Source organism: Coregonus lavaretus (genome assembly GCF_964263955.1).
Source record: "Coregonus lavaretus genome assembly, chromosome: 37".
In the NCBI taxonomy this organism is placed as follows: domain Eukaryota; kingdom Metazoa; phylum Chordata; class Actinopteri; order Salmoniformes; family Salmonidae; genus Coregonus; species Coregonus lavaretus.
Window position 1 is genome coordinate 12,619,146 of NC_140024.1, and position 24,048 is coordinate 12,643,193.

Sequence of the window (24,048 nt, forward strand, 5' to 3'; positions counted from 1 at the left end):
CTAAACAGGAGTATAGGTTTCAGGATTATGGTAAAATTAGAGCGATTCACAGGATTTGAGAAAGTAGCATGGAATGCAAATACCTCCAAAAGCTTTTGTATATCTCTGCAAATTTGTAGAGCAAGTATCAACTATTGCTGAAGGCTAACTCGCTGTCACCCTCTAAAGGTTCACCCATTAAAAGAGACAGCAAAGAAAGACATGTCTTCAAATATAGTTAATAAGACGTGTTATTCAAGAGTCAACACACACTCATATAAAATACAGTACGTCATGCCCCCCTTTCAGTACTCTCACATTGCGAACATCACCCATATCTATCCACAGCAACACACCAATTATCATAATTATAAGTTCTAGAGTGGCCATAATAGGAAGTGGATCCAGTCCCTGGTAGCTGTCTGACCATTAGCTGGACTCACACAGGCAATACAGACCGGCTGGAGCTGCACCAAACACTCACTCACTCACTCTCTCACTCTCTCACTCTCTCACTCTCTCTCTCTCTCTCTGCGAACATCACACTTATTGATCCTGGTTATGAGCGGAAGCAGAGTAAGGGAAGATCAATAACCTTGGCTCTTGGCAAGGCGGGTAAAGACACAGAGGGAGGTGACTCACCTTGAGGGGACAGCTGTTTTTAAGAGAGAGGTTTCTTCCCCCTACCCCACCACCCCCAGAAATAACTAATTAGTAAGAGGCCGGTGGACGGAGAGTAAAGGTCAGTGAGTGGGTGTCTCGGGAGACACAGAGTTAGGCTGAATATTAGTGTACATGGTCCACATATTTTCTGTTGTTGTATATTAGGATCCCCATTACCTACTGCACATGTAGCAGCTACTCTTCCTTGGGTCCACATAAAACATACAAATACATGACAAAGTACAGAACAGTTATAGACAAGAGCAACATAAGATATTACATTACATTCAAAATAAAAAATATATAGGAAAGACACCAAGAGACAACAAAAATACTATTTACACACTATTCATATATACATATTCGTCTTCTTATATACAGTACAGTTAAATTAGATCTATAGAAAGAGGTGATACAATGTTTTTTAAAGCTAAACATTTCTTTTTTAAAACAGAGCATTCCACGATGACATGGCTCTATACATAAATGAGCAACGCATTAAATCAGCTTTTGGTTTGGGTACCATGAAGAAACCCATAGTGGTGTGTCTGGTGGGGTATGTATGTCTGTTTGAAGTGTATGCAAATAGATTATACAAGTGGTTAGGCCTTTACAACACACAAATGTTTATTTAAAGAATCTTGAAGAGAAGGAGTCAATTTCTCCTCAACCCTCAACCATGTTGTTAATGTTAGTTCGGTGAGTGCAGTTAAGGGCAGTAGAGGTGCGTGGGTAAAATCACTGGGGAAGCCAAGCTTGAAAAAAATGCCATATTACGACCTATGTGTTGTGATAATTGCGTTGTTTGCTCTATAACCTGTTAGTTCATATGCCTTGCAACTGTGATATATAGGCCTAAGGCTGAGACAATAAGAAGACACAGTGGCAGAATAAATTGAAGCACACCTTTGTTTCATCACAAAACCCGAGAGCAACATCTGTCCGGTCAAGTCCACAAAGCTGTAAGGGTTGGGGTGAGGTGTGACTCAGGTGCGGTGCAGGATATACAGTAGGCAGTAGGCAGAGATGGTGAAACAAGGATCTTTACTGGTGGTCCCGAAGCCAAAATACAAAATAATGGACTTATCACGATAAAAAAAACAAAAAAAACGGCTGACAGCCAAAATACGAAATACTACCTAAGACTGAAACAAAAACGAAACAGGGAGAACACTTCTCAAGTACCTGTACATAGAGCTCCGATCAGACACTGATTAGTACTGCTGGACATAGAGAAACTAGCAGAGAAAACGGAGCAAGGGAACACAGGGAAGTACACAGGTGAAAATACACAGGTGAACCGATAGACACAGGTGACAACAATAGGATGATTAGTCCCGACTGTGAGTGAGGAGGTGCCTAAGGTTGTCGGAGGATGACACCTAGTGGGTCGCTCCGGAACTGCGATCCCCTCCTGTAACAATTTAACTGTACTGCACACGGTCCCAGCTGTTCGTCCGGCGACGGAATGTTGTTATCAGCCCTGGGTCCAGAATGTCCCTCCTGGGCACCCAGGACCGCTCCTCCGGCCCATAACCCTCCCAGTCCATCAGAAATTGGAGACTCCTCCCCACCCGCTGGCAGTCCAGGATCCGGTCCACAGTAAAAGCCGGCTGCCCTCCAACGAGGAATGTGGGATGCATCCGCATGGTGGGGGGAAATTGCAGGCGGTAGGCCACTGGGTTGACTCGCCGGACCACTCTGAATGGCCCGACGAACCGGGGGGACAGCTTCCTGGACTCCACGCAGAGGAGAAGATCCCGCGTGGAGAGCCACACCCTCTGTCCCGGGCGAAAGACTGGGGCTGGGCGACGCCTGCGGTTGGCCTGATGTTGAGACCTGACCGAGGCCTGCTTAAGCGCCGCCTGTACCTGCCTCCAGGTGCGGCGACAGCTACTGATGTGGGACTGACGGGACCGCCGCCTCCTCCTCTTGCTCGGGGAATAGGGGGTGTTGGAACCCGTATTGGCACTGGAAGGGGGACAGGCCGGTGGACGAGCATAGAAGGGTGTTGTGGGCGTACTCCGCCCACACCAGTCGCTGACTCCACGTAGCTGGGTTGCTGGAGGCGTAGCACCTCAGCAGACCCTCCAGATCCTGGTTGACGCGCTCCGTCTGCCCGTTCGATTGGGGATGGAAGCCAGAAGACAAGCTGACGGAGGCGCCGAGGCAGATGGCCCCGTCCGACACCACATCTTGGGGAAGGCCATGGACCCGGAAAACGTGCTGCACCACCAACTTAGCCGTTTCCCGGGCCGACGGGAGTTTGGGAAGGGGAATGAAGTGGGCAGCCTTCGAGAACCGGTCCACAACGACCAGGATGACTGTGTATCAATCAGAGGGGGGTAGGGTGGAAATGAAATCTAGCTAGATGTGGGACCAGGGGCGCTTGGGGATAGGCAGGGGTCGGAGCAGCACTGCCGCGGGCTGACGTGAGCTCTTCGTGTGCGCGCACACCGGGCAAGCAGCCACGAAGGCGCAAGTATCCCCCTTCATCACCAGGACAGTGCGTCGTGTAATGAAACCCGACCCCAACGGCCGGCCGTCCAGGCCCGTGACTGGAACCGGCTCGGCGAGGGAGAGTAACGGAATGCTCCACCCTTGGGCCAGCCCCGCGTCCATCAGGTTTCCCGCGGCCCCAGAATCCACCAGTGCATGTGCCCGATGCGCAGCGCATGCCCACTGAACCCTGACGGGGAGAAAGGTCCGGGAATGACTTTGCCAGACAGTATAAAGAGTGATTATGACTAATACCACATGATGACATACACCCTGAGGAGGTCAAAGACAGGTTGGGTGACAGGTAGACAGGTAGCTTCTCCCTGTAGATCGATGGCAGGACTCACTTGGCTGATGACACAGCCACAGGATCAATGTAGAACTGGTCAGCCAGTAACTGTTCTTTAAAGGACAGAGCCATCTACAAAGAGAAAATGAGGTTCCAGCTGCCATCACTTGGCAAAGTCTTTGGCTTGAGGGCCACAGCAGTATTTCGAAATTCAATGAAGGGCTGCACATACTTTTTTGGGGACCGATTTGTTCATTCAAATACATTTGTGGGCCAGAAAGAGGGCAGTAATTTGAAAATATATTGGTCCATTATCATTTTTGTATACTTATATACTATCCAGTTAGACGTGTGGCATGGAGTATTTTTTAAACACCCCAAAAACTGTTTTCAATTATTTCTTTATACAAAATCACTCACGGGCCCATCCCTGATTTACAGTGTAATCCACAACATATGTCAAAATAGCTCACAAATGCCCAAATATTGATCTTTATGTATTGTTCTGTATAGAATTGGCCCAAAAATTGTAATGACATGTTTTGTGAGGGGGAGAGAAATGGGTCACTGGTAAGTGGGTGTACAGATCAGATCATACAGAATATCCCCCTTCCCCCCTTTTTAAATGTTTAAAAGGAGATCTGATTTACCGACCTCCTTACAGTAAGCATTGTACTGTTTTATAACAGAGACAGTGGGAAATACAGAGAGAGGATAGACAGTAGTAGGGACAAAGACTGAGTGGCCGAGATGGGGCTCGAACCCCCGTCGCCATGGGGGTATGTGTGGTCCAGAGTCGGAGGCGTTACCGCTGCACAAGACTCCGGCACCATACAGTAAATTCTAGATAACTTGGATTCTGTTGGAACCCCTAACTCTAACCCTAATCCTAGCTTCATGTCCACATCCCAGTTCAACCCTAACCCTCAACCACAAGCTCAACCGTAAACCTAACCCTAACCCTAGCTTCATGTCCACATCCCGGTTCAACCCTAACTCCAGGTAGCTGCAGGTAACTGCGCTTATCTGTCGGCTCAGAGAGAGTACTGCTTGATGTTTGTTTCTTTGATAATTGTTGAAACTGCTGAGAAAACATTGAATATGATTAACTTTTGTCTGAAAGTGAGTGGTAACTATACATAAATGTGTGATTATTTAAAAAATATATATTTAGGTGAAAAGCATTTCTTGCTGCAACGACATGAATCTTTGAGGCTTTGTGACCACTAGGTGTCATGATTGGCATGGATAAGCAAGCACCAGGCTCAGTACAACATGGAATCTAAATAAGACAATGGTCAGAACATGGTTTGATTTCACTGAAGGTAGCGAAGGGATTTGGTGCATTAGGCCTGTGCAAGTTCAACAGTGATGACTTATGACATGTTTAGAATGCTTTAAAACATATGTTTCTTAACAGTAAACCTAGTATGTGTCAAAATGATTTAGATAAAATAGTACCCAATATATTAGGGAGTTTACCTCCAGTTTGATAAATGGTTTTGCTTGGTCCTTTGGGCTGCATAATAAATCTAGCTGATGTTGAAACACACATCTTCCCAAATGAATATCCTGATGCATTTTTGTCTCATCAAGATTTCTGGCTGGTTCTTAAAAAGGTCATTTTATTGCATCTTGGAACCAGTACTTAGTAATGAATGAGTGGAGACGAGCACACTCCATCTGTGGCCCTGCCAGGTCTGAGTCTTCCAGGCCAGCGATTGTCTTCGCCCTGGCAGAGGTTTAGTGTGTCTCCACCCGGGCCGCCATGAGCAGGATTCTGCCGGAGTCTGCCGGACCCACTGGGGCATTGCTGGTGACTCCTGCAGGGGAAATGCATGAAAGTCAAAGGGCTCAGTGGGATCTTCCAGGGCTCAGTGTGTCCTTTCCACATCCCTCTGAAGGGGGATACTAGGAGACAGCCCGGCGCTGAGCCTGGACACAGCTGTGCTGTGAGGAGGACCTCCAGATGTGGCCTGGCTGGTCCTTACTGGCTGTTTCCCCATTCATATCTAGGTCTGTCCTCAGTCAGTCTGTAGGATCCCTAACCAGTCACTACAATCTGTGTTTGGGTTTAAACACTGTCATTGGTAGTGAGTTTGATGTTTTACTGTCCCAGCATGGACCAGGCCATTACTGTGTGAATACTTAGCTGGATTGATGGATGAGATCAGATAGACTCAAATGGATACAGACTGAGGTTTACATCTTGTGACTGTTGATGGCTATTGCCCTTTAATTTAAGTCTATGCTACTGCCGCTCTGTTGCCCATGTCATCCATGTCTGAAATATGAGTCCTCTAAAATGTATCTTGCCCATTAATAATTATAGGAAAACAAACCTCTTGCTTTTATGTCCAAATTGGTCAAACAGAAAAATGCTAGGTATTATTTGCAACCATCTCGTGACCTATTCCCAGACTCTCTCATGACCCTCTGAAATCTAAGGGATGACAATGCTGCTATTCCAGCTTTTGAGGCTTGAATTATTGCTTGGGCTTCGAATGGAAAATATATATGGTAAGTCCCCCAAACTATCCCAGGCATCAGTTAAAAAGCATGTTGACAAAGTAGCTAGTTATCATAAACCAAGGACACTTGGCCTTAAATGATGTGAAACTGTATAGCTACAATGATGCATAATTTAAGCAGCACACATGACATGCAGGGGCCATGCTTCTTTATGAAGAATCAGAAGACGGGACAATAACATCACTGTGTTCCTGGCAGGGGAGTCGCCCACATACACACCTTTCTGCCCCCCTCTCTTCACTGGAGCGTCTCTTCCTTCACGTCTGAAGTCAGCGGTAACAGAGAAGGACTGTTAAACTATCTGAAACTATCATGTTTGGGCATCAGCCAGCATCCATGCACCCAATTGGGGCCTTGACATCATGGGGCAAAGTGCAGTACTTTCTGCCATATTCTACGGGAACAGACAGTTCATCCCAAGGCCAGAGGGTCAGGATTGGCGATAATGACAGGCATCCTTGCACCAATCTGCCAACTACTACTACCATACGCCAGTCAGGGCCATCAATAGAGATAGGAACCTGCACTAGTGTGGGCAACAGACAACACATAAAAATACAGGCCTGTGCTCTCACTCAGAAACTGAACCTCCAGCTCTTGGTTGTCACATCAACCTGGAATGTGGCGCATCAAAAGAAAATGCAACAAATTACACCAGCTCCATTTATGGCATGGTTTGTTTGTATGATTGGCCATCATTCAAATTGTATACCTCAAGGCTTTGTCTTTCACAATGATGGGAGTAACATTTTCTGTTACTTTTCTCTTTTTTTCCTAAACACAATGACTGATCTAGCAGTAAATGGGCAAACACCACTACACACAAACATGCAACCATGTTCGTCCTTAAATAATGTTTTACAACACCATTTTTGTACCCAATGTTTAATTCCCTTTGAATATAAATAGATTTGCTGCTAACATGTATCCAGTTAAAGGTCTATGAGGGCATGATTGATTACTGTTTAGTAATGTGGTCAAGTGCAACAAAGAAATACACTACATGGCCAACAGTATGTGGACACCCCTTCAAATGATTGGATTTGGCTATTTCAGCCACACCTGTTGCTGACAGGTGTATATCGAGCACACAGCCATGCAATCTCCATAGACAAACATTGGCAGTAGAATGGCCTTACTGAAGAGCTCAGTGACTTTCAACGTGGCACCGTCATAGGACTCCACCTTTCCAACAAGTCAGTTCGTCAAATTTCTGCCCTGGTAGAGCTGCCCCGGTCAACTGTAAGTGCTGTTTTTGTGAATTGGAAACGTCTAGGAGCAACAACGGCTCAGCCGCGAAGTGGTAGGCCACACAAGCTCACAGAAAGGAACCGCCGAGTGCTGAAGCGCATAGCATGTAAAAATCGTCTGTCCTCGGTTGCAACACTCACTACCGAGTTCCAAACTGCCTCAGGAAGCAACGTCAGCACAATAACTGTTCGTCGGGAGCTTCATGAAATGGGTTTCCATGGCCGAGCAGCCACACACAAGCCTAAGATCACTGTGCGCAATGCCAACCGTCGGCAATGCCAACCATTGGACTCTAGAGCAGTGGAAACACGTTCTCTGGAGTGATGAATCACACTTCAGCATCTGGCAGTCCGACGGACGAATCTGGGTTTGGCGGTTGCCAGGAGAACGCTACCTGCCCCAATGCATAGTGCCAACTGTAAAGTTTGGTGGAGGAGGAATAATGTTTTGTTCCAGTGAAGGGAGATCTTAATGCTACAGCATACAATAACATTCTAGATTATTCTTTGTGGCAATAGCTTGGGGAAGGCCCTTTCCTGTTTCAGCATGACAATGCCCCCGTGCACAAAGCGAGGTCTATACAGAAATGGTTTGTCGAGATTGGTGTGGGAGAACTTGACTGGCCTGCACAGAGCCCTGACCTCAACCCCATCGAACACCTTTGGGATGAATTGGAACGCCGACTGCGAGCCAGGCCTAATTGCCCAACATCAGTGCCCGACCTAACTAATGCTCTTGTGGCTGAATGGAAGCAAGTCCCCGCAGCAATGTTCCAACATCTAGTGGAAAGCCTTTCCAGAAGAGTGGAGGCTGTTATAGCAGCAAAGGGGGGACCAACTCCATATTTATGCCCATGATTTTGGAATGAGATGTTCGACGAGCAGGTGTTCACATACGTTTGGCCATGTACTGTTTCTAGCAAAGCTGCAGCTGGCTCAAAACAGAGCAGCACTCCTTGCCCTTAACTGAACATACAGAACTAACATCAACAATATGCATGCCAGTCTTTCCTAGTTAAGGGTTGAGGAGAGATGCTTCTCTTATAGTTTTTATAAGAAATATTACTGTGATGAAAATTCCAGATTGTCTGCATAATCAAATAACAGGGAGCTCAGACACCCATACATACCCCATAAGACATGCCACCAGGCGTCTCTTCACAGTTCTCAAGTCCAAAACGAATTCACGGCAACGCACAGTATTATACAGAGCCATGATCGCATCCATCTCCAATTACTCAAACAAACAGCAAAATTACCTTTAAATTTTTTTATTAAACAACATTTTATGGAACGGCAGTGACTGTGAGGGGACACACACACAAACACACGCACACACAGACACACACATTATTTTTGTTGTATACTTTTTTAGTTGTATCAAATCAAATCAAAATATATTTGTCACGTGTTTAGCAGATGTTATTGCGGTTGTAGTGAAATGCTTGTGCTTCTAGCTCCGACAGTGCAGTAATATCTAACAAGTAATATCTAACAATTTCACAACATATACCCAATACACACAAATCTAAGTAAGGAATGGAATTTAACATTTTACATTACATTTTAGTCATTTAGCAGACGCTCTTATCCAGAGCGACTTACAGGAGCAATTAGGGTTAAGTGCCTTGCTCAAGGGCACATCGACAGATTTTTCACCTAGTCGGCTCGGGGATTAGAACCAGCGACCTTTCGGTTACTGGCACAACGCTCTTAACCACTAAGCTGTATATATTTAAGAATATATACATATATGGACAAGCAATGACAGAGCGGCATGGACTAAGATACAGTAAAATATTATAGAATACAGTATATACATATGAGGTGAGTAGTGCAAGACATGTAAACATTATTAAAGTGACTAGTGTTCCATTTCTTAAGTGGCCAGTGATTTCAATAGGCAGCAGCAGCCTCTAATGTGCTAGTGATGGCTATTTAACAGTCTGATGGCCTTGAGAGAGAAGCTGTTTTTCATTCTTTCTGTCCCAGCTTTGATGCACCTGTACTGACCTCACCTTCTGGATGATAGCGGGGTGAACAGGCAGTGGCTCGGGTGGTTGATGTCCTTGATGATCTATTTGGCCTTCCTGTGACATTGGGTGCTGTAGGTGTCCTGGAGGGCGGGTAGTGTGCCCCCGGTAATGCGTTCGGCAGACCGCACCACCCTCTGGAGAGCCCAGCGGTTGCGGGCGGTGCAGTTGCCGTACCAGGCGGTGATACAGCCCGACAGGATGCTCTCAATTGTGCATCTGTAAAAGTTTGTGTGGGTTTTAGGTGCCAAGCCAAATTGCTTCAGCCTCCTGAGGTTGAAGAGGCTCTGTTGCGCCTTCTTCACCACACTGTCTGCGTGGGTGCACCATTTCAGTTTGTCAGTGATGTGTACGCCAAGGAACTTGAAGCTTTCCACCTTCTCCACTGCGGTCCCGTCAATGTGGATAGCGGGGTGCACACTCTGCTGTTTCCTGAAGTCCACAATCATCTCCTTTGTTTTGTTGAAGTTGAGTGAGAGGTTATTTTCCTGGCACCACACTCCCAGAGCCCTCACCTCCTCCCCGTAGGCTGTCTCGTCATTGTTGGTAATCAAGCCTACTACTGTTGTGTTGTCTGCAAACTTGATGATTGAGTTGGAGGCGTGCTTGGCCACGCAGTCATGGGTGAACAGGGAGTACAGGAGGGGTCTGAGCACGCACCATTGTGGGGCCCCAGTGTTGAGGATCAGCGAAGTGGAGATGTTGTTTCCTACCTTCACCACCTGCAGGGCGGCCCGACAGGAAGTCCAGGACCCAGTTGCACAGGGTGGGGTTCAGACCCAGGGCCTCAAGCTTAATGATGAGCTTGGAGGGTACTATGGTGTTGAATGCTGAGCTATAGTCAATGAACAGCATTCTTACATAGGTATTCCTCTTGTCCAGATGGGATAGGGCAGTGTTTGTTTGTCATATTTTACATTTGTGTGACTGTCCTTGTCTATCAGTGTTTTGTTACATGTCATGTGTTGTGTTTTTGTGGACACCAGGAAGAGTAGCTGCTGCGTCTGCAAAAGCTAATGGGGATCCAAATAAACAAATAAACATAATATCCAGATCTGTGAAAAATGCAGACACGTGATTCAGCAGGGATTCAGGCCGTTGTCAGTACTCACCGTCAGGGAATGGAGGACTTAATCTCTGTGACTTAATTGCACAAGCCTCTACATTCCAAAAATAAGGCAAAAATATCTCTGACCAGTCTAACCCCGGCCCCTTGTGTCCTAAAGAACCTTAACACCCGCATCCAGTTTATCTGACTCATGTCCAACAGATTCTCATCTAAATAGATTTGAAATGGGAACATTCTTTCAGATGGTCTGGTAATTAATAAATCTCTCGCAGATGCCTGGTTTCTGGTTGAGATTTCTTCCCAGAGTGACCTCACAGCTCTGAGTAGTGCACATGGTGGTCCCTGAGCTCCGTAGGGTAGAAGTTTAGGGTCACTAACAATGTGGGCGGATTGACATAAATACATGGATGGCCTCAGACAAATGGCACCAAGTGGGCCAAGGAAAAGTCAACACAGCAAACTCTTGTCTTACCCCCCAAGCCAAGGAGAATCTGCCTGTCATGGCTATAAATTAACGTTAAATTCGTGCTCAATATAGGGGTCGAGGGGTGAGGTCCCGATAAGATCATTCCATGACTGTCCTAATGATTCACAAAAATGATTCCCCTGAACTAAACTGACAAGTCATGGCTTTGATATACAATACATTCTCATCCTTTAGAAGGGCGGAAATGTATTGCCCAGAGTTGAGATCAATGGTGGGAGGAGTATTTAGTGAGTGTTGGAGCAGGTGCATTGTGAGGGCCAAAGCCCCCTGAAACTATGGGGTTCTCATAGCTATGAATCGACCATGTACAATCCTGGGTCACACTGAAATAGCCAGTTTTGGTAAGTAGTGAACTACATGTGGTTTAACTAGTAATTTCATTACATTTTGCTGTAGCTTAGTAGTAGTTGAACTACATTCAAATCTTGGTAGTGTTTTCAGTAGATCATTACTTCTTTTTACCATGTAGCTGTGTAGCTGACTACTGGAATTACACACTACTTTTTTTGCAGAAATAAAATAAAATATGGGTAAATAATGTATTTTCTTTTTCTAAATCTGACCTGCCTAATTCTCACTTGAAACATAGTTTTTGTTTAGTAGGCTAAATTACATATTCTATTAACATCTGACTCCAGAGAGATCTGTTCTTGCAATTTGTAGTCTATGACATTTCAGATTTAGGTATGATAATTTTTCACTAAGTAGTTTGGATGTAGTGAACTACTTTTTCAAAGTAACTTTAGTTAAGTAAACTACATGTTTCTTAAGGGTAGCTTTAGTGTAGCTTAACTTCTGCCAGTGTGAAGTAATTGGTAGCTTGGTAAACTATATTCTCAGAGTAGCTTCCCAACACTGGACATAGCCCACATTGCTGATGTGCCCTGTAAACGAAAAACAGCCATGGGAACCTGGGGATTTGGGAGGCCAATAAAAAACATTTGTTTCGTGTTTATCGCCTGCCATTCGATAGGGAGTTAACTAATTTTAGGTCCATAGTCCTACAATTAGAACTTATATTTAGAATACATTTCTTTGGATGGGAGCAAGAACTAACTATGACACTAGATATGATCCAAATTAACCAGATAATCTTGAACTTGCAGTAGGTTTTGATTTCCATTTTGATTCTAGGCATTATTCTCCTAAACCACCAGGACTAATTACTATGAGCTAATGTGGAAAACATTCAGAATCCACAAAACTATAATGATATCTTACAGTATTATATAACTTTACAATGAAACACTGTTTGGCTCAACAGTTGCAGCACCAAAAATAATAGTTTTATTTCCCTTGCACCATTTGCAGTTATAGTGCATTCGGAAAGTATTCAGACCTGTTTACATTTTCCACATGTTGTTATGTTACACCTTATTCTAAAATTGATTAAATTGTTCCCACCCCCCTCAATCTACACACAATACCCCATAATGACAAAGCAAAAACAGAAATACCTTTTTTTCATAAGTATTCAGACCCTTTGCTATGAGACTCAAAATTGACCTCAGGTGCATCCTGTTTCCATTGATCATCCTTGAGATGTTTCTACAACTTGATTGGAGTCAACCTGTGGTGAATTCAATTGATTGGACATGATTTGGAAACGCACACACCTGTCTAAATGAGTTCCCACAGTTGACAGTGCATGTCAGAGCAAAAACCAAGCAATGAGGTCAAAGGAATTGTCCTAGAGCTCCGAGTCAGGATTGTGTCGAGGCACAGATCTGGGGAAGGGTATCAGAAAATTTCTGCAGCATTGAAGGTCCCCAAGAACACAGTGGCCTCCATCATTCTTAAATGGAAGAAGTTTGGTACCACCAAGATTTTTTCTAGAGTTGGCCAAAGTGAGCAATCGTGGGAGTAGGGCCTTGGTCAGGGAGGTGACCAAGAACCCGATGGTCACTCTAACAGAGCTCCAGAGTTCCTCTGTGGAGATGGGAGAACCTTCCAGAAGGACAACCATCTCTGCAGCACTCCACCAATCAGGCCTTTATGGTAGAGTTGCCAGACGGAAGCCACTCCTCAGTAAAAGGCACATGACAGCCTGCTTGGAGTGTACCAAAAGGCACCTTAAGGACTCTCAGACCATGAGAAAAAATATATGTTCTGATGATATCAAGATTGAACTCTTTGGCCTGAATGCCAAGCGTCACGTCTGGAGGAAACCTGGCACCATCCCTACGGTGTGGCAGCATCATGCTGTGGGGATGTTTTTCAGCGGCAGGGACTGGGAGACTAGTCAGGATCGAGGGAAAGATGAACGGAGAAAACTACAGAGAGATCCTTGATGAAAACCTGCTCCAGACCGCTCAGGACCTCAGACTTCTTCCGTTTAAGAATGATGGGAGGCCACTGTGTTCTTGGGGACCTTCAATGTTGTAGAAATCTTTTGGTACCTATCTGTGCCTCAACACAATCCTGTCTTGGAGCTCTACGGACAATTCCTTTGACCTCATGGCTTGGTTTTTGCTCTGACATGCACTGTCAACTGTGGGACCTTATATAGACAGGTGTGTGCCTTTCCAAATTATTTCCGATCAATTTAATTTACCACAGGTGGACTCCAATCAAGTTGTAGAAACATCTCAAGGATGATCAGTGGAAACAGGATGCACCTTAGCTCAATTTCGAGTCTCATAGCATAGGGTCTGAATACTTATGTAAATAAGGTGTTTTTTATTTTTAATAAATTTGCTAAAATGTCTAATAACCTGTATTTACTTTGTCATTATGGCATATTGTGTTTAGATCAATGAGGATTTAAAAAAAAATCAATTTTAGAATAAGTCTGTAACGTAACAAAATGTGGAAAGAGGGAAGGGGTCTGAATACTATCCGAATGCACTATATACTGTTGCACCTGGAGAATTGCGTAACATTAACAAGGCCTCATGTCCTGCTCATCATCATGTAATAGATAGTAAATCATCATCTAACACAGACAATCTATTTGTGAAATAGTCATAGTACAGTCTATGAACTACAATCACAGCAGTGAACAAGTGATTTTGGACTCTTCGTCGTCCTGTTGAGTGAGTCTTAAACTACTAACTCTCCTTAAGGGACTGAGGAGTCCCAACGGCTCCATTCCTGAAAATCCAGCCGGATCTCCACTTCCGCCTCATCCCTCTCGTCATGGGCGGAGGCGTAAATCCCCTCCTCCAGGGGGCAGCTAAATACGGAGAGACCTGCCAGAGAAGAGTCTGTCCAGATGTTAGCCAGCACTGCACCTGCTCGCAGTACAAGCCAGCTGGGAGAGAATGCTCAGGATCAGGAACACGTCCCCAATGTCTTCTAGAGAACTTCAGTTCAGGGCTTTCCCTTCTTCCTGCTGCGGGACGGGTCTCTCCAGGACCAGGAGTGCCTTCGAGTCCCGCCAAGCAGGCGCCAGTGGCTCTATGTTGGGTTTCTTGCCCAGTTCCTTACTCATTGTTGGAAGTGAAACATCCTTGCCAAGCCCAGCTTTGGCTCGGGCCATATGAACTATTCTGCTGCGGTGGTGTCTGCTTACCTTTCATTGAGAAAAGAGAGACTATTTTTAACAAGAGGAGAGGTGTTCATGACAAGCCAAACCTATTACAAATGGCTTAGGTTAGGTTCAGGTTTGTTCCCCATATCTTGTAACCTATTATCTGCAAATAAATGAGGTATTTTGCAACCTACAATAGAGACTGTTATGGCGCCAGAGTATGCTCTCATCCCTTTTAGATGTAGGTGGCACCTAAAGGGCTATTAGTGTAAAATTAAAAAAAGCACGTCAGTAGCCACATAATTCATAATTAGTAAATTATCTTAATCTCAAATATATGCCGCCGTCATATGTACTGTAAAATAATCACCCAATAATAATCTGGCTAGTTCAAGTACTCTTGATTTATTTCCAAAAAAAACATTAGTATCAATACAAAACATGGTACAAAAGATACAGTAACAGATATCTTCTCAAATAGCTTCTGAAATTACTTTGATGCTCTTTTTTGCTTTGTTTTCTCAGACTGGAAGATGCAGACAACAGATGAGACACATATCTTTAAAAACAAACCACACTGACCGACTGATTTATTTAAAAGCCCTTAAGACATGGAGCCTTTCTGGATATTCTGAGAAATATAGTCGACTCCCCTTCATCTAACACACAATGTCTCATAGTCAGTTTCATCAAAGATAGGAAACAGGGTAACTATATTTGCACATATAAGACAATACATACAAAAATGCAGAATTGTAAAGTTGGTCTTATTACAGTTAAGGTTAGAAAAGCATACACATGTTATATATAAAAAATTTGAAATATCACGAGTATTTACATAAAACATTAAGCCACCACACTTTAAACAACATGATTTACTCTTTTAATAAAAAAAATAATTTACATCACAAGAACAAACAAACTGTTATCCATGAGTCAAAACATTCATAGTGTATTTTAAAAAATAGAGGACATCACTTCCTTAAATATATGTCAGGAAAATGTTTGGAACTTTAGTGTGTTTTTTTCTTCCATTTTGTCTTGATAAGGAAAAGGTAATTATGTAAATCATTTTAAAGTCATGCTTTTTGCATGGCTGTTCGCTTCAGTTAGAAAATCTATAATTCTATATGAAGTGCATATTATAGAACTAAGTGCAAACAAATTGCCTTGTCATATTGTGCATTTTTAAAACCTCTGAGTTTTTGGTGGTTTATACCTTTCGTCAAGCAGCAATACCTTTTCCTCATTGTAAAATATCTGATATAAATTATCTTGTATGCTTTATTTATATATATATATATATATATATATATATATATATATATATATATATATATATATATATATATATATCTTAGTTTATGTATTGAAACCACAGTTTAAAATGGCCAGTGCCATTGCTTTTTATCTATTTACAACTGAAATGGCATAAACTATCCTTAGTAGTGCTCAGGCATCAGTTTTTGCCATTTATTTTTCACTATAAGTGTTGATCCCTGTAGCAGTAACAAGGTACAGTACAGAGAGAGCTGACAGCAGAGACCAGGACACATTCATCAACTCCTACTAAAGCTGTCAGGCAGGCAGGCAGACAGACAGACAGACAGAGTGATGACTGCCTGAAGTCCTGCAAGGCAGCAGGATGGATTGATAGGTAACATGATAACATATCCTCCACCCTACAGGCACTTAGATCACTGTGGTGCTCATGGTAAAGCCACTCCCATGGTGACTGAGCTGAATATGTACTGTATATATGTGCCCACAGTCTCTGCTCTCAGCCACGTTGCTGCACCTAGTGTTAATGCTGTGACCTGACCACACCCCGACCGAGCCGTGGCTGGGGAGTTCAGAGGTCATGCATCGGAGATGCAGCTCTGGATCTTGTCCATCCACTGATGGGCGCTCTGGGCATCCGAGGCGCAGAAGTTGTACACTCGCTTGGTGGTCTTCAGCTGGAATGACAACACCCAACCAATGGTTAAACAGTGACTGGAGAGATGGGATGTGACATACAGAGCCTGATATTGCCATGGCTGGAGTGTATTCTACCACAGAACACATAAGATCACAAGCAGACAGAGGAATGGAGAACCAGAGAGACACTCACGTCGAAGAAGGCCTTCTCACTGATGTGTTTAGGAGCTCCTATGGTGGGGGTTGTGATCAGAGCTGACTCCACCTCTGCCAGGTCAATGTGGCCCCTGCAGTTAGTGTCCTCCCCCGTGTCGTAGTACCTTAGCTGGGACAACACACACACACACATAACACCACTGGCATAGGAGTGGAAAAATTACCTGGAACAGACTGGTAGCAACATACAACATGCTGTAATACTCACCTGGTGTTTTGTAATGTCCAAAACAAACCAGCGAGGTTTCCATCCTTTCAGCAGTGCTCCTCGTTTGTACAGAATCCCCTCAAAGGATCTGAAAAACACACCATTAAGATGAATTTAAAACCTCTGCTTGGTAGAGACATTCTGTCTATCTGTCAAAGCTTTACAGAGAGTTGGGTGAGGAAACAGCAGTAATTAGAAGTCCCGGCCCGTTTGCTGTATCAGTGCTGGGAGTGGAGACCCACCTGTTTTCCTCGTTCTTGGGAGTGAACTGGTTATAGAGCGTGGCGGCCCGGCGGTTGACCCCGTTAGTGGCGGTGGGGCTGCTGTCCTCCCCCAGGCCACTGTCAGGCAGGTGCAGCATGGAGCGTCTCTGGAATGCCTGCAGACTGGACGTGGGGATCAGCCCCGAGATGGACGCAGACTGCTTGCGGAGCTGCAAATCAGACACAGAGGCAGACAGATGGATAAGAAAAGCCATGAAAGCACACAGAACATCAGGAGGATGTTTTGACTCACAAACAGATTGGCGAGTGACGCAATGCTGTCTAGCTGAACCTTCCAGTAAACAAGAGCTGACTTAAGGCTAAGTAAGGTTTATGGGAAACAGGAGTCAGGGGGAGAGGAGAAAACATGGGAAGGTGTGTTGCTTTTGTCTTACATTTCCCTCCTGTTTGAGGTCCTCCTGGATGCTGACTCTGACCCTCTCCAGAGTGGCCTGCCACCTCTCTGGTGCTTGGCTCATCTCCCCCTCCAGCCACTCTATGTCCTGCAACATCAATAGGGCTCTCATCAGTATCAGGCACACAGTCAGGCATGGATAACATCATCCCAACTCAGATTTATAGAACTCACAGCCAGGAGCTTGGTGATGGCGTCAGGCTGGGCGCGCCCCACACTGCTGTAGCAGGGCCACACGATCCTCCTCTTGCTGGTGGCGATGGTGTCTGTCTCCTCCATGCTCTCCGACCTGACAGCCAGCATCCTCCAGTCATAGGACGGGCCTGTGCACAGGGTCTCCCCCGTGAAGAAGTCCCACTTCCTCAAAGCAGGGATGCTAATAGAGGGCTTGAGCACCGGCTAAATAACATATGAAACAACAACAAATAAATAACTTATGATAATCTGATAAGTTTACATTGATAATACATGAGACAAATATCTCTTTTGGCTTGTTTGAAATCAAGTCTGTAGAGTAGAGTTCTCTCCCCAATGATGTGAATCTGTCCATCTCTCAGTGAGCACACCACTGTATACAGCCAGTGGGAAAGAATGCAGCCCACCGGACCTAACACTCCACTGAACACTTAATCACGTCGGAGCCGGGGTGCACAAACACGCGGGCTGTTTTCCTTCACCTCCTCCTGCTGATTTATACGCCCCTGGAATAATGGGCACAGCCGCCGCGATCGCTGGCCAGTGGGAAGAGGATTTACAGTTCCCATGAACACTACTAACCCATTGGGATGGACTTTGAAGTTGAAGACCAGACGTAAGTCAAGAGAGGGTTAAACAGCAACATTAGAAAGTCCCTGTCAGGGAGTTGGAAGAGGCTAAGCGAGATGCTTCCTTTACGACCACAGATATTAACCTCTACGGGATCGGTGTCCCTATACCGGGACGGTTGCTGCTCCATATGCGATATGTGACTAGAAACAACAGCCAACTTTCTGGGACATAGACATGTCTTATATGGGCAGAAAGCTTAAATTATTGTTATTCTAACTGCAGTGTCCACTTTACAGTAGCTATTACAGCAAAGAAATACCATGCTATTGTTTGAGGATAGTGCACAACAACAAAACACTTTTGTCATGGCAACTGGTTTGATACATTCACCTCTGAAGGTAAATAATGTACTTACATTCAGAAATCTTGCTCTGATTTGTCATCCTGAGGGTCTCAGAGATAAAATGTAGCATAATTTTCTTTGATAAAATCAATTTTTATATTTAAATGTAGGAACTGGGTTCTACAGTTTGACCCCCTGCTGTCTCTGGCTCCACCCCCACCCCCCACCCCCACACGGCCATCTAGATGTGTGAAGGTTAGTGTATTTTCTGTAGGGAAGCTAATGATCCATGACATTCCGGGGAGTGTGTAAACATAATTTTTGTATTACCATACCATTTTTGTATGTTCTCTATAGTTATGTACTTGAAAATTTATAAATTGACCAATTAGGAAAATTTGGGAAAACTCCTGGCATACTTGATACAAAATATTGTATAGTAATGTAATTCTTCACTGGATCAGTCTGAAACTTTGTATACACAATGCTGCCATCTTGTGGACATAATCAAAATTACACCTAGATTCCCACATCACTGTCTACCCTTTCTCTTGCATTTCAAAGATGATGCAACAAAAAAACATATATTTTACCAGATCTAAAAAAGTGTTATATTCTCCTACATTAATTTCACATTTCCACAAACTTCAAAGTGTTTCCTTTCAAATGGTACCAAGAATATGCATATCCTTGCTTCAGGTCCTGCACTACAGGCAGTTAGATTTGGGTATGTCATTTTAGGCGAAAATTGAAAAAAAGGGTACGATCCTTATTAAAGATCCCAAACAACACTGATAAGGAACTGCTCCAGAGTTCAGCTGGGCTCTCCTGGGCCTGTTACTCACGGTCGTCACCAACATCAACAGTCTGCTACAGAACATTCAGAAGGACTGGGAGAGGAACACTGGAAGGTCACCACAATAAGGCATCATCTTGTGCAAGAGAGTGGGAGAGATTATCTGGGAGAGATCATCTGAAGTTCTAGGAGCTGGACTGGCTGCTCTGGGGAGTGGGAAGATCCCTGTATCTCTACTGAGGATGTTCTACTGAGGATGTCCAGAACAGGAGAACTTGGGTGTGAGTAAGTGTGAGTCAGTGAGTGAACTAGAGAAAAGGCCATTGGGATCTGGCTGATATACACAAACAGAATGAAGTACCATTGCTATGTATCCGAGATGGCAGCAAACTGCTTGGGGAGTTGCAACACACAAGACACACAAACAAAGACGGCACAGACAAGCAGTCACCTCAGCCTCTGTGGGACTGTACAGGTAGTTGAAGAACAGCGGACTCCTTCGGTGCATTCTGCTGATACACTCCCAGATACAGACCCCCCTCCTGGCCTGCTTGTCACCCGGCTTGTCCTCGAACAATGTGCCTTTTGAAGAGACAGACAAAGAAGAGGTTGTTCAACAGGCTAAGACACACTACCACTATTAGCTGACAAATCCCTGATCTAAGATAAGAGATAAGATCTAGGTAATTTAGAAGCGCTTCACTGCAACATGTCAGTATCCTGAAATACCTGACCCATTACACTATCATTAAACACTATCATTTCACAGACAGAACAGTTGTTTCAACACTCTGCTTGTTGAAGCCGGCAACTCTGCCAAATACTTTTAATACACGTACAGATCTTAAATGGCCTTACTGTTAAATCATCCCTTTACACTGTATTTGTAATATACTGACCATGCTCCAGGCGTTCGTAGTCGGAGTCCAGGAGGAAGTTCTTGAAGCGGTTGGAGATGTAGTGGTATGCCAGGAACTTCAGATAGTGCTGATTAAACTCAAACTCCAAGGGGCACTGGTCCTGGATCTGCAATGAGAGGAGATGGAGGGAGAGAGAGAGAGAGAGAGAGAGGGGAAGGTGACACATTGTGATGGCTGGAGCATGGCCCTGTGTTATGACTACAGATGGGTCCGTTTTGACTACATACGCTCCCCATTACCGGCAGAATAAAATGGAGACCAGGGAGCAAAGGCCATTGACTGACATCATCATTCTCAGACAAAAGCTGGGCCGAGCTAGAAGGCAGTATCCCGGTCCAGCAATGTGCAGCAGCGGCCAAGCGAGAGGACCTTGCCGCTCTTTTGCATGTTTTGGGCCACCTGGGCGTACTGGCGAAAACAACAGCTGTTTCTGAGATGAGGAACTTCTATTTTCAGAAACTCATCAAATTCCCTCTCCCCCTGTTTATCGCACTTCGAGCCCCAGAGAGCCTCCGTCAGGCCGCCTTGGCAGACGCCCCTCCAGTTTCAAAAGACAAACTCCTAAACTATGTGTTGATGTAAGTGTATGGGAGTGGGACTGCCGGACCCTGGGGGAGACAGAAAACACAACGTTCTCTAAAGTTAGCATTTGAGCATGTAAAACCCAGACCACTTCAGCTGCACCTCCCACCCCCCCAACCTCACTACCTCTCCACCTCACCTTCCGAGGAAAGACACTTTTAATCCCCAAAACTGCAATTTTCCACTCTGCGCTCTAAACACTGAAGGAGGAAATGCGGAGGGGATGGTGAAACACAATAGCACGGAAAGCACAGCGCTGACCGTAGGGTTCACAGACCATCTGGGCAACAGCCCTGCAGCTGAAACTCCCCAGCGTACAACTCTGTCTAAATTACTTATCCGATGGGGGGGATTGCAGAGTACAAAACTCAACCGAGTGCATAGATAATGACAGCTGAGTCTCTCTCCTCCTCTTCTCTTCGCTGAAGGAATGTGATGAGCTCATGGAGGAGGTATGGTGGGAGGGAGGGGAGGGGGTGAAGAGGTGTGCGGACGGGGGATAGTGAAAGGGGTGTGGGCCTCGGAGGAGGGTGTGCAAGGCTTGCCTGGTGCACGCAGTCCAGGAACTGCAGAAAGATGGGCGTGAAGCCGCTGCCCTGGCTGCTGGGGGTCAGGTTGGAGCGCTGGCTGAACTTGTGGCCGAAGGACAGCCACTCCTTCTCCAGCAGCACCTGGAAGCCCTCCAGGGTCCGGTAGAACGGGTCACTCAGCAGCTGGACCAGGGACACCACCTGGAGGGAGAGAGAAAGGGAGAGAACATCGGCGAGAGAGACACCGAGAGAGAGAGAGAACGAGAGATACGGGGGGGGGGGGGGGGGGGGGGAGTGAGAGAAAAAACAATCAGAAGTCCTTTAAAACTCTGAAAGCTGCCAACTGTTGATGGCGTGACAAGGACTTCAGAGTTCTGTGACAGAGGGGTAGGTGACCAGGAGAGGGCTCCAGTGACCCTGTTTTCCAAACCAGTAACCTCAGGACACCATGTCTGTTCTCCCTGGTATGTGGTTACACTCCCTTTCCTGTCTGTGGTTTGAATCCTCTCCCTCTATATGCATTGGGGCCGGCTATGGCTGATTTCTGTAAGAGCGTGTCGTCTGACTGTACACATGCTGCCGGCACTTGGCCTGGACCCCTCTCTGTCAGCTAACCGATGAGCCCTGACGCATGTGGATTGAATGGAGGAAACAGAGTGCAGTTCCTCTCTAGTGCACCACAATATCCTCCCAAAAAGCTATGGGCTTTCTGGAGTTGGTGAAAAGTCCTCTTCATCACAGCCCAGCGGTCCTCCCCAGTACAGACCTGAGCTCCAAAATGACCACAGCACCATCACTGAAGGAGGCCATCAGAAAGGAAAGAGGAGGGGAGAGCGAGAAACACAGGGTTCTGCTTCTCCTCTGCTGGGTGTCTGTCTATGAGTTGGTCAGGAGACTGAAGAGCCAAGGCATATGGAGCCCATCTCCTGGAGCAAGGCTGATCAGGCCCCACCGTGATGAGCAAGATGCTCTGGGCCTGACACGTGCCTGGCACGGGAAGCGAGGCTGCGCCTGTGCTTTTACACGGCAGCCCTGGGCTTTACGGGCCCAGTAAACACATTTGGAGGCCACGCGCACACACACAATGCCATCCCCAATAACACACGCTCACTTAACAGGTCGGCGTGGAAAATGTGAGCTCACAGTGCAAAAATGTGACAAAACGCTGAGCGCTGCAGCAGAGCGAACAGGAACAGAAAATGTATGAGGATAACAACAAGCTTGTTTTTACTCTCCTAAAAACCAGAATCATGTGCTTTCAGGATTGAAATCAGTACATAGTGACATAGGGCCCTACAGTCTCAGCATCGTTTCAACACATTCCAAACAATACATATACACTAAATTGTTGTAATTGATATCCGGCAGTTTAATTGGACAATGTACTCAATGCCAAAGCACTAAATGTGGTGTCCTTTCCCTTATCTACAGTGAGGGAAAAAAGTATTTGATCCCCTGCTGATTTTGTACGTTTGCCCACTGACAAAGAAATTATCAGTCTATCATTTTAATGGTAGGTTTATTTGAACAGTGAGAGACAGAATAACAACAAAATAATCCAGAAAAACGCATGTCAAAAATGTTATAAATTGATTTGCATTTTAATGAGGGAAATAAGTATTTGACCCCTCTGCAAAACATGACTTAGTACTTGGTGGCAAAACCCTTGTTGGCAATCACAGAGGTCAGATGTTTCTTGTAGTTGGCCACCAGGTTTGCACACATCCCAGGAGGGATTTTGTCCCACTCCTCTTTGCAGATCTTCTCCAAGTCATTAAGGTTTCGAGGCTGACGTTTGGCAACTCAAACCTTCAGCTCCCTCCACAGATTTTCTATGGGATTAAGGTCTGGAGACTGGCTAGGCCACTCCAGGACCTTAATGTGCTTCTTCTTGAGCCACTCCTTTGTTGCCTTGGCCGTGTGTTTTGGGTCATTGCCATGCTGGAATACCCATCCACGACCCATTTTCAATGCCCTGGCTGAGGGAAGGAGGCTCTCACCCAAGATTTGACGGTACATGGCCCCGTCCATTGTCCCTTTGATGCGGTGAAGTTGTCCTGTCCCCTTAGCAGAAAAACACCCCCAAACATAATGTTTCCACCTCCATGTTTGACGGTGGGGATGGTGTTCTTGGGGTCATAGGCAGCATTCCTCCTCCTCCAAACACGGCGAGTTGAGTTGATGCCAAAGAGCTCCATTTTGGACTCATCTGACCACAACACTTTCACCCAGTTCTCCACTGAATCATTCAAATGTTCATTGGCAAACTTCAGACGGGCATGTACAGTGGGGAGAACAATTATTTGATACACTGCAGATTTTGCAGGTTTTCCTACATACAAAGCATGTAGAGGTCTGTAATGTTTATCATAGGTACACTTCAACTGTGAGAGACAGAATCTAAAACAAAAGTCCAGAAAATCAGGGATCAGCCCAGAACTACACGGCAGGACCTGGTCAATGACCTGAAGAGAGCTGGGACCACAGTCTCAAAGCAAACCATTAGTAACACACTACGCCGTCATGGATTAAAATCCTGCAGCGCACGCAAGGTCCCCCTGCTCAAGCCAGCACATGTCCAGGCCCGTCTGAAGTTTGCCAATGACCATCTGGATGATCCAGAGGAGGAATGGGAGAAGGTCATGTGGGCCGAGGGAGATTGACAGTTCTTTTGTGTTTCTTCCATTTGCGAATAATCACACCAACTGTTGTCACCTTCTCACCAAGCTGCTTGGCGATGGTCTTGTAGCCCATTCCAGCCTTGTGTAGGTCTACAGTCTTGTCCCTGACATCCTTGGAGAGCTCTTTGGTCTT

The 24,048-nt window shown here is 45.4% G+C and overlaps 1 protein-coding gene across 1 annotated transcript in view; it reads right to left on the reverse strand.

Moving 5' to 3' along the window:
* Positions 1–14,659: 14,659 nt before the first annotated feature.
* Positions 14,660–24,048, reverse strand: part of LOC311111685 (myotubularin-related protein 13-like) — a 134,713-nt gene continuing 125,324 nt past the window's right edge. Inside the window, exons 33-41 of the mRNA XM_084154477.1 lie at positions 21,250–21,435; positions 20,102–20,228; positions 19,654–19,784; positions 17,470–17,694; positions 17,276–17,383; positions 16,860–17,050; positions 16,618–16,705; positions 16,387–16,518; positions 14,660–16,231 (exon numbers count right to left, since the gene is read on the reverse strand). Coding sequence (XP_084010603.1) covers positions 16,133–16,231; positions 16,387–16,518; positions 16,618–16,705; positions 16,860–17,050; positions 17,276–17,383; positions 17,470–17,694; positions 19,654–19,784; positions 20,102–20,228; positions 21,250–21,435 — 1,287 coding nt within the window. The 3' untranslated portion in view covers positions 14,660–16,132. The remainder of the gene's footprint in view (positions 16,232–16,386; positions 16,519–16,617; positions 16,706–16,859; positions 17,051–17,275; positions 17,384–17,469; positions 17,695–19,653; positions 19,785–20,101; positions 20,229–21,249; positions 21,436–24,048) is intronic.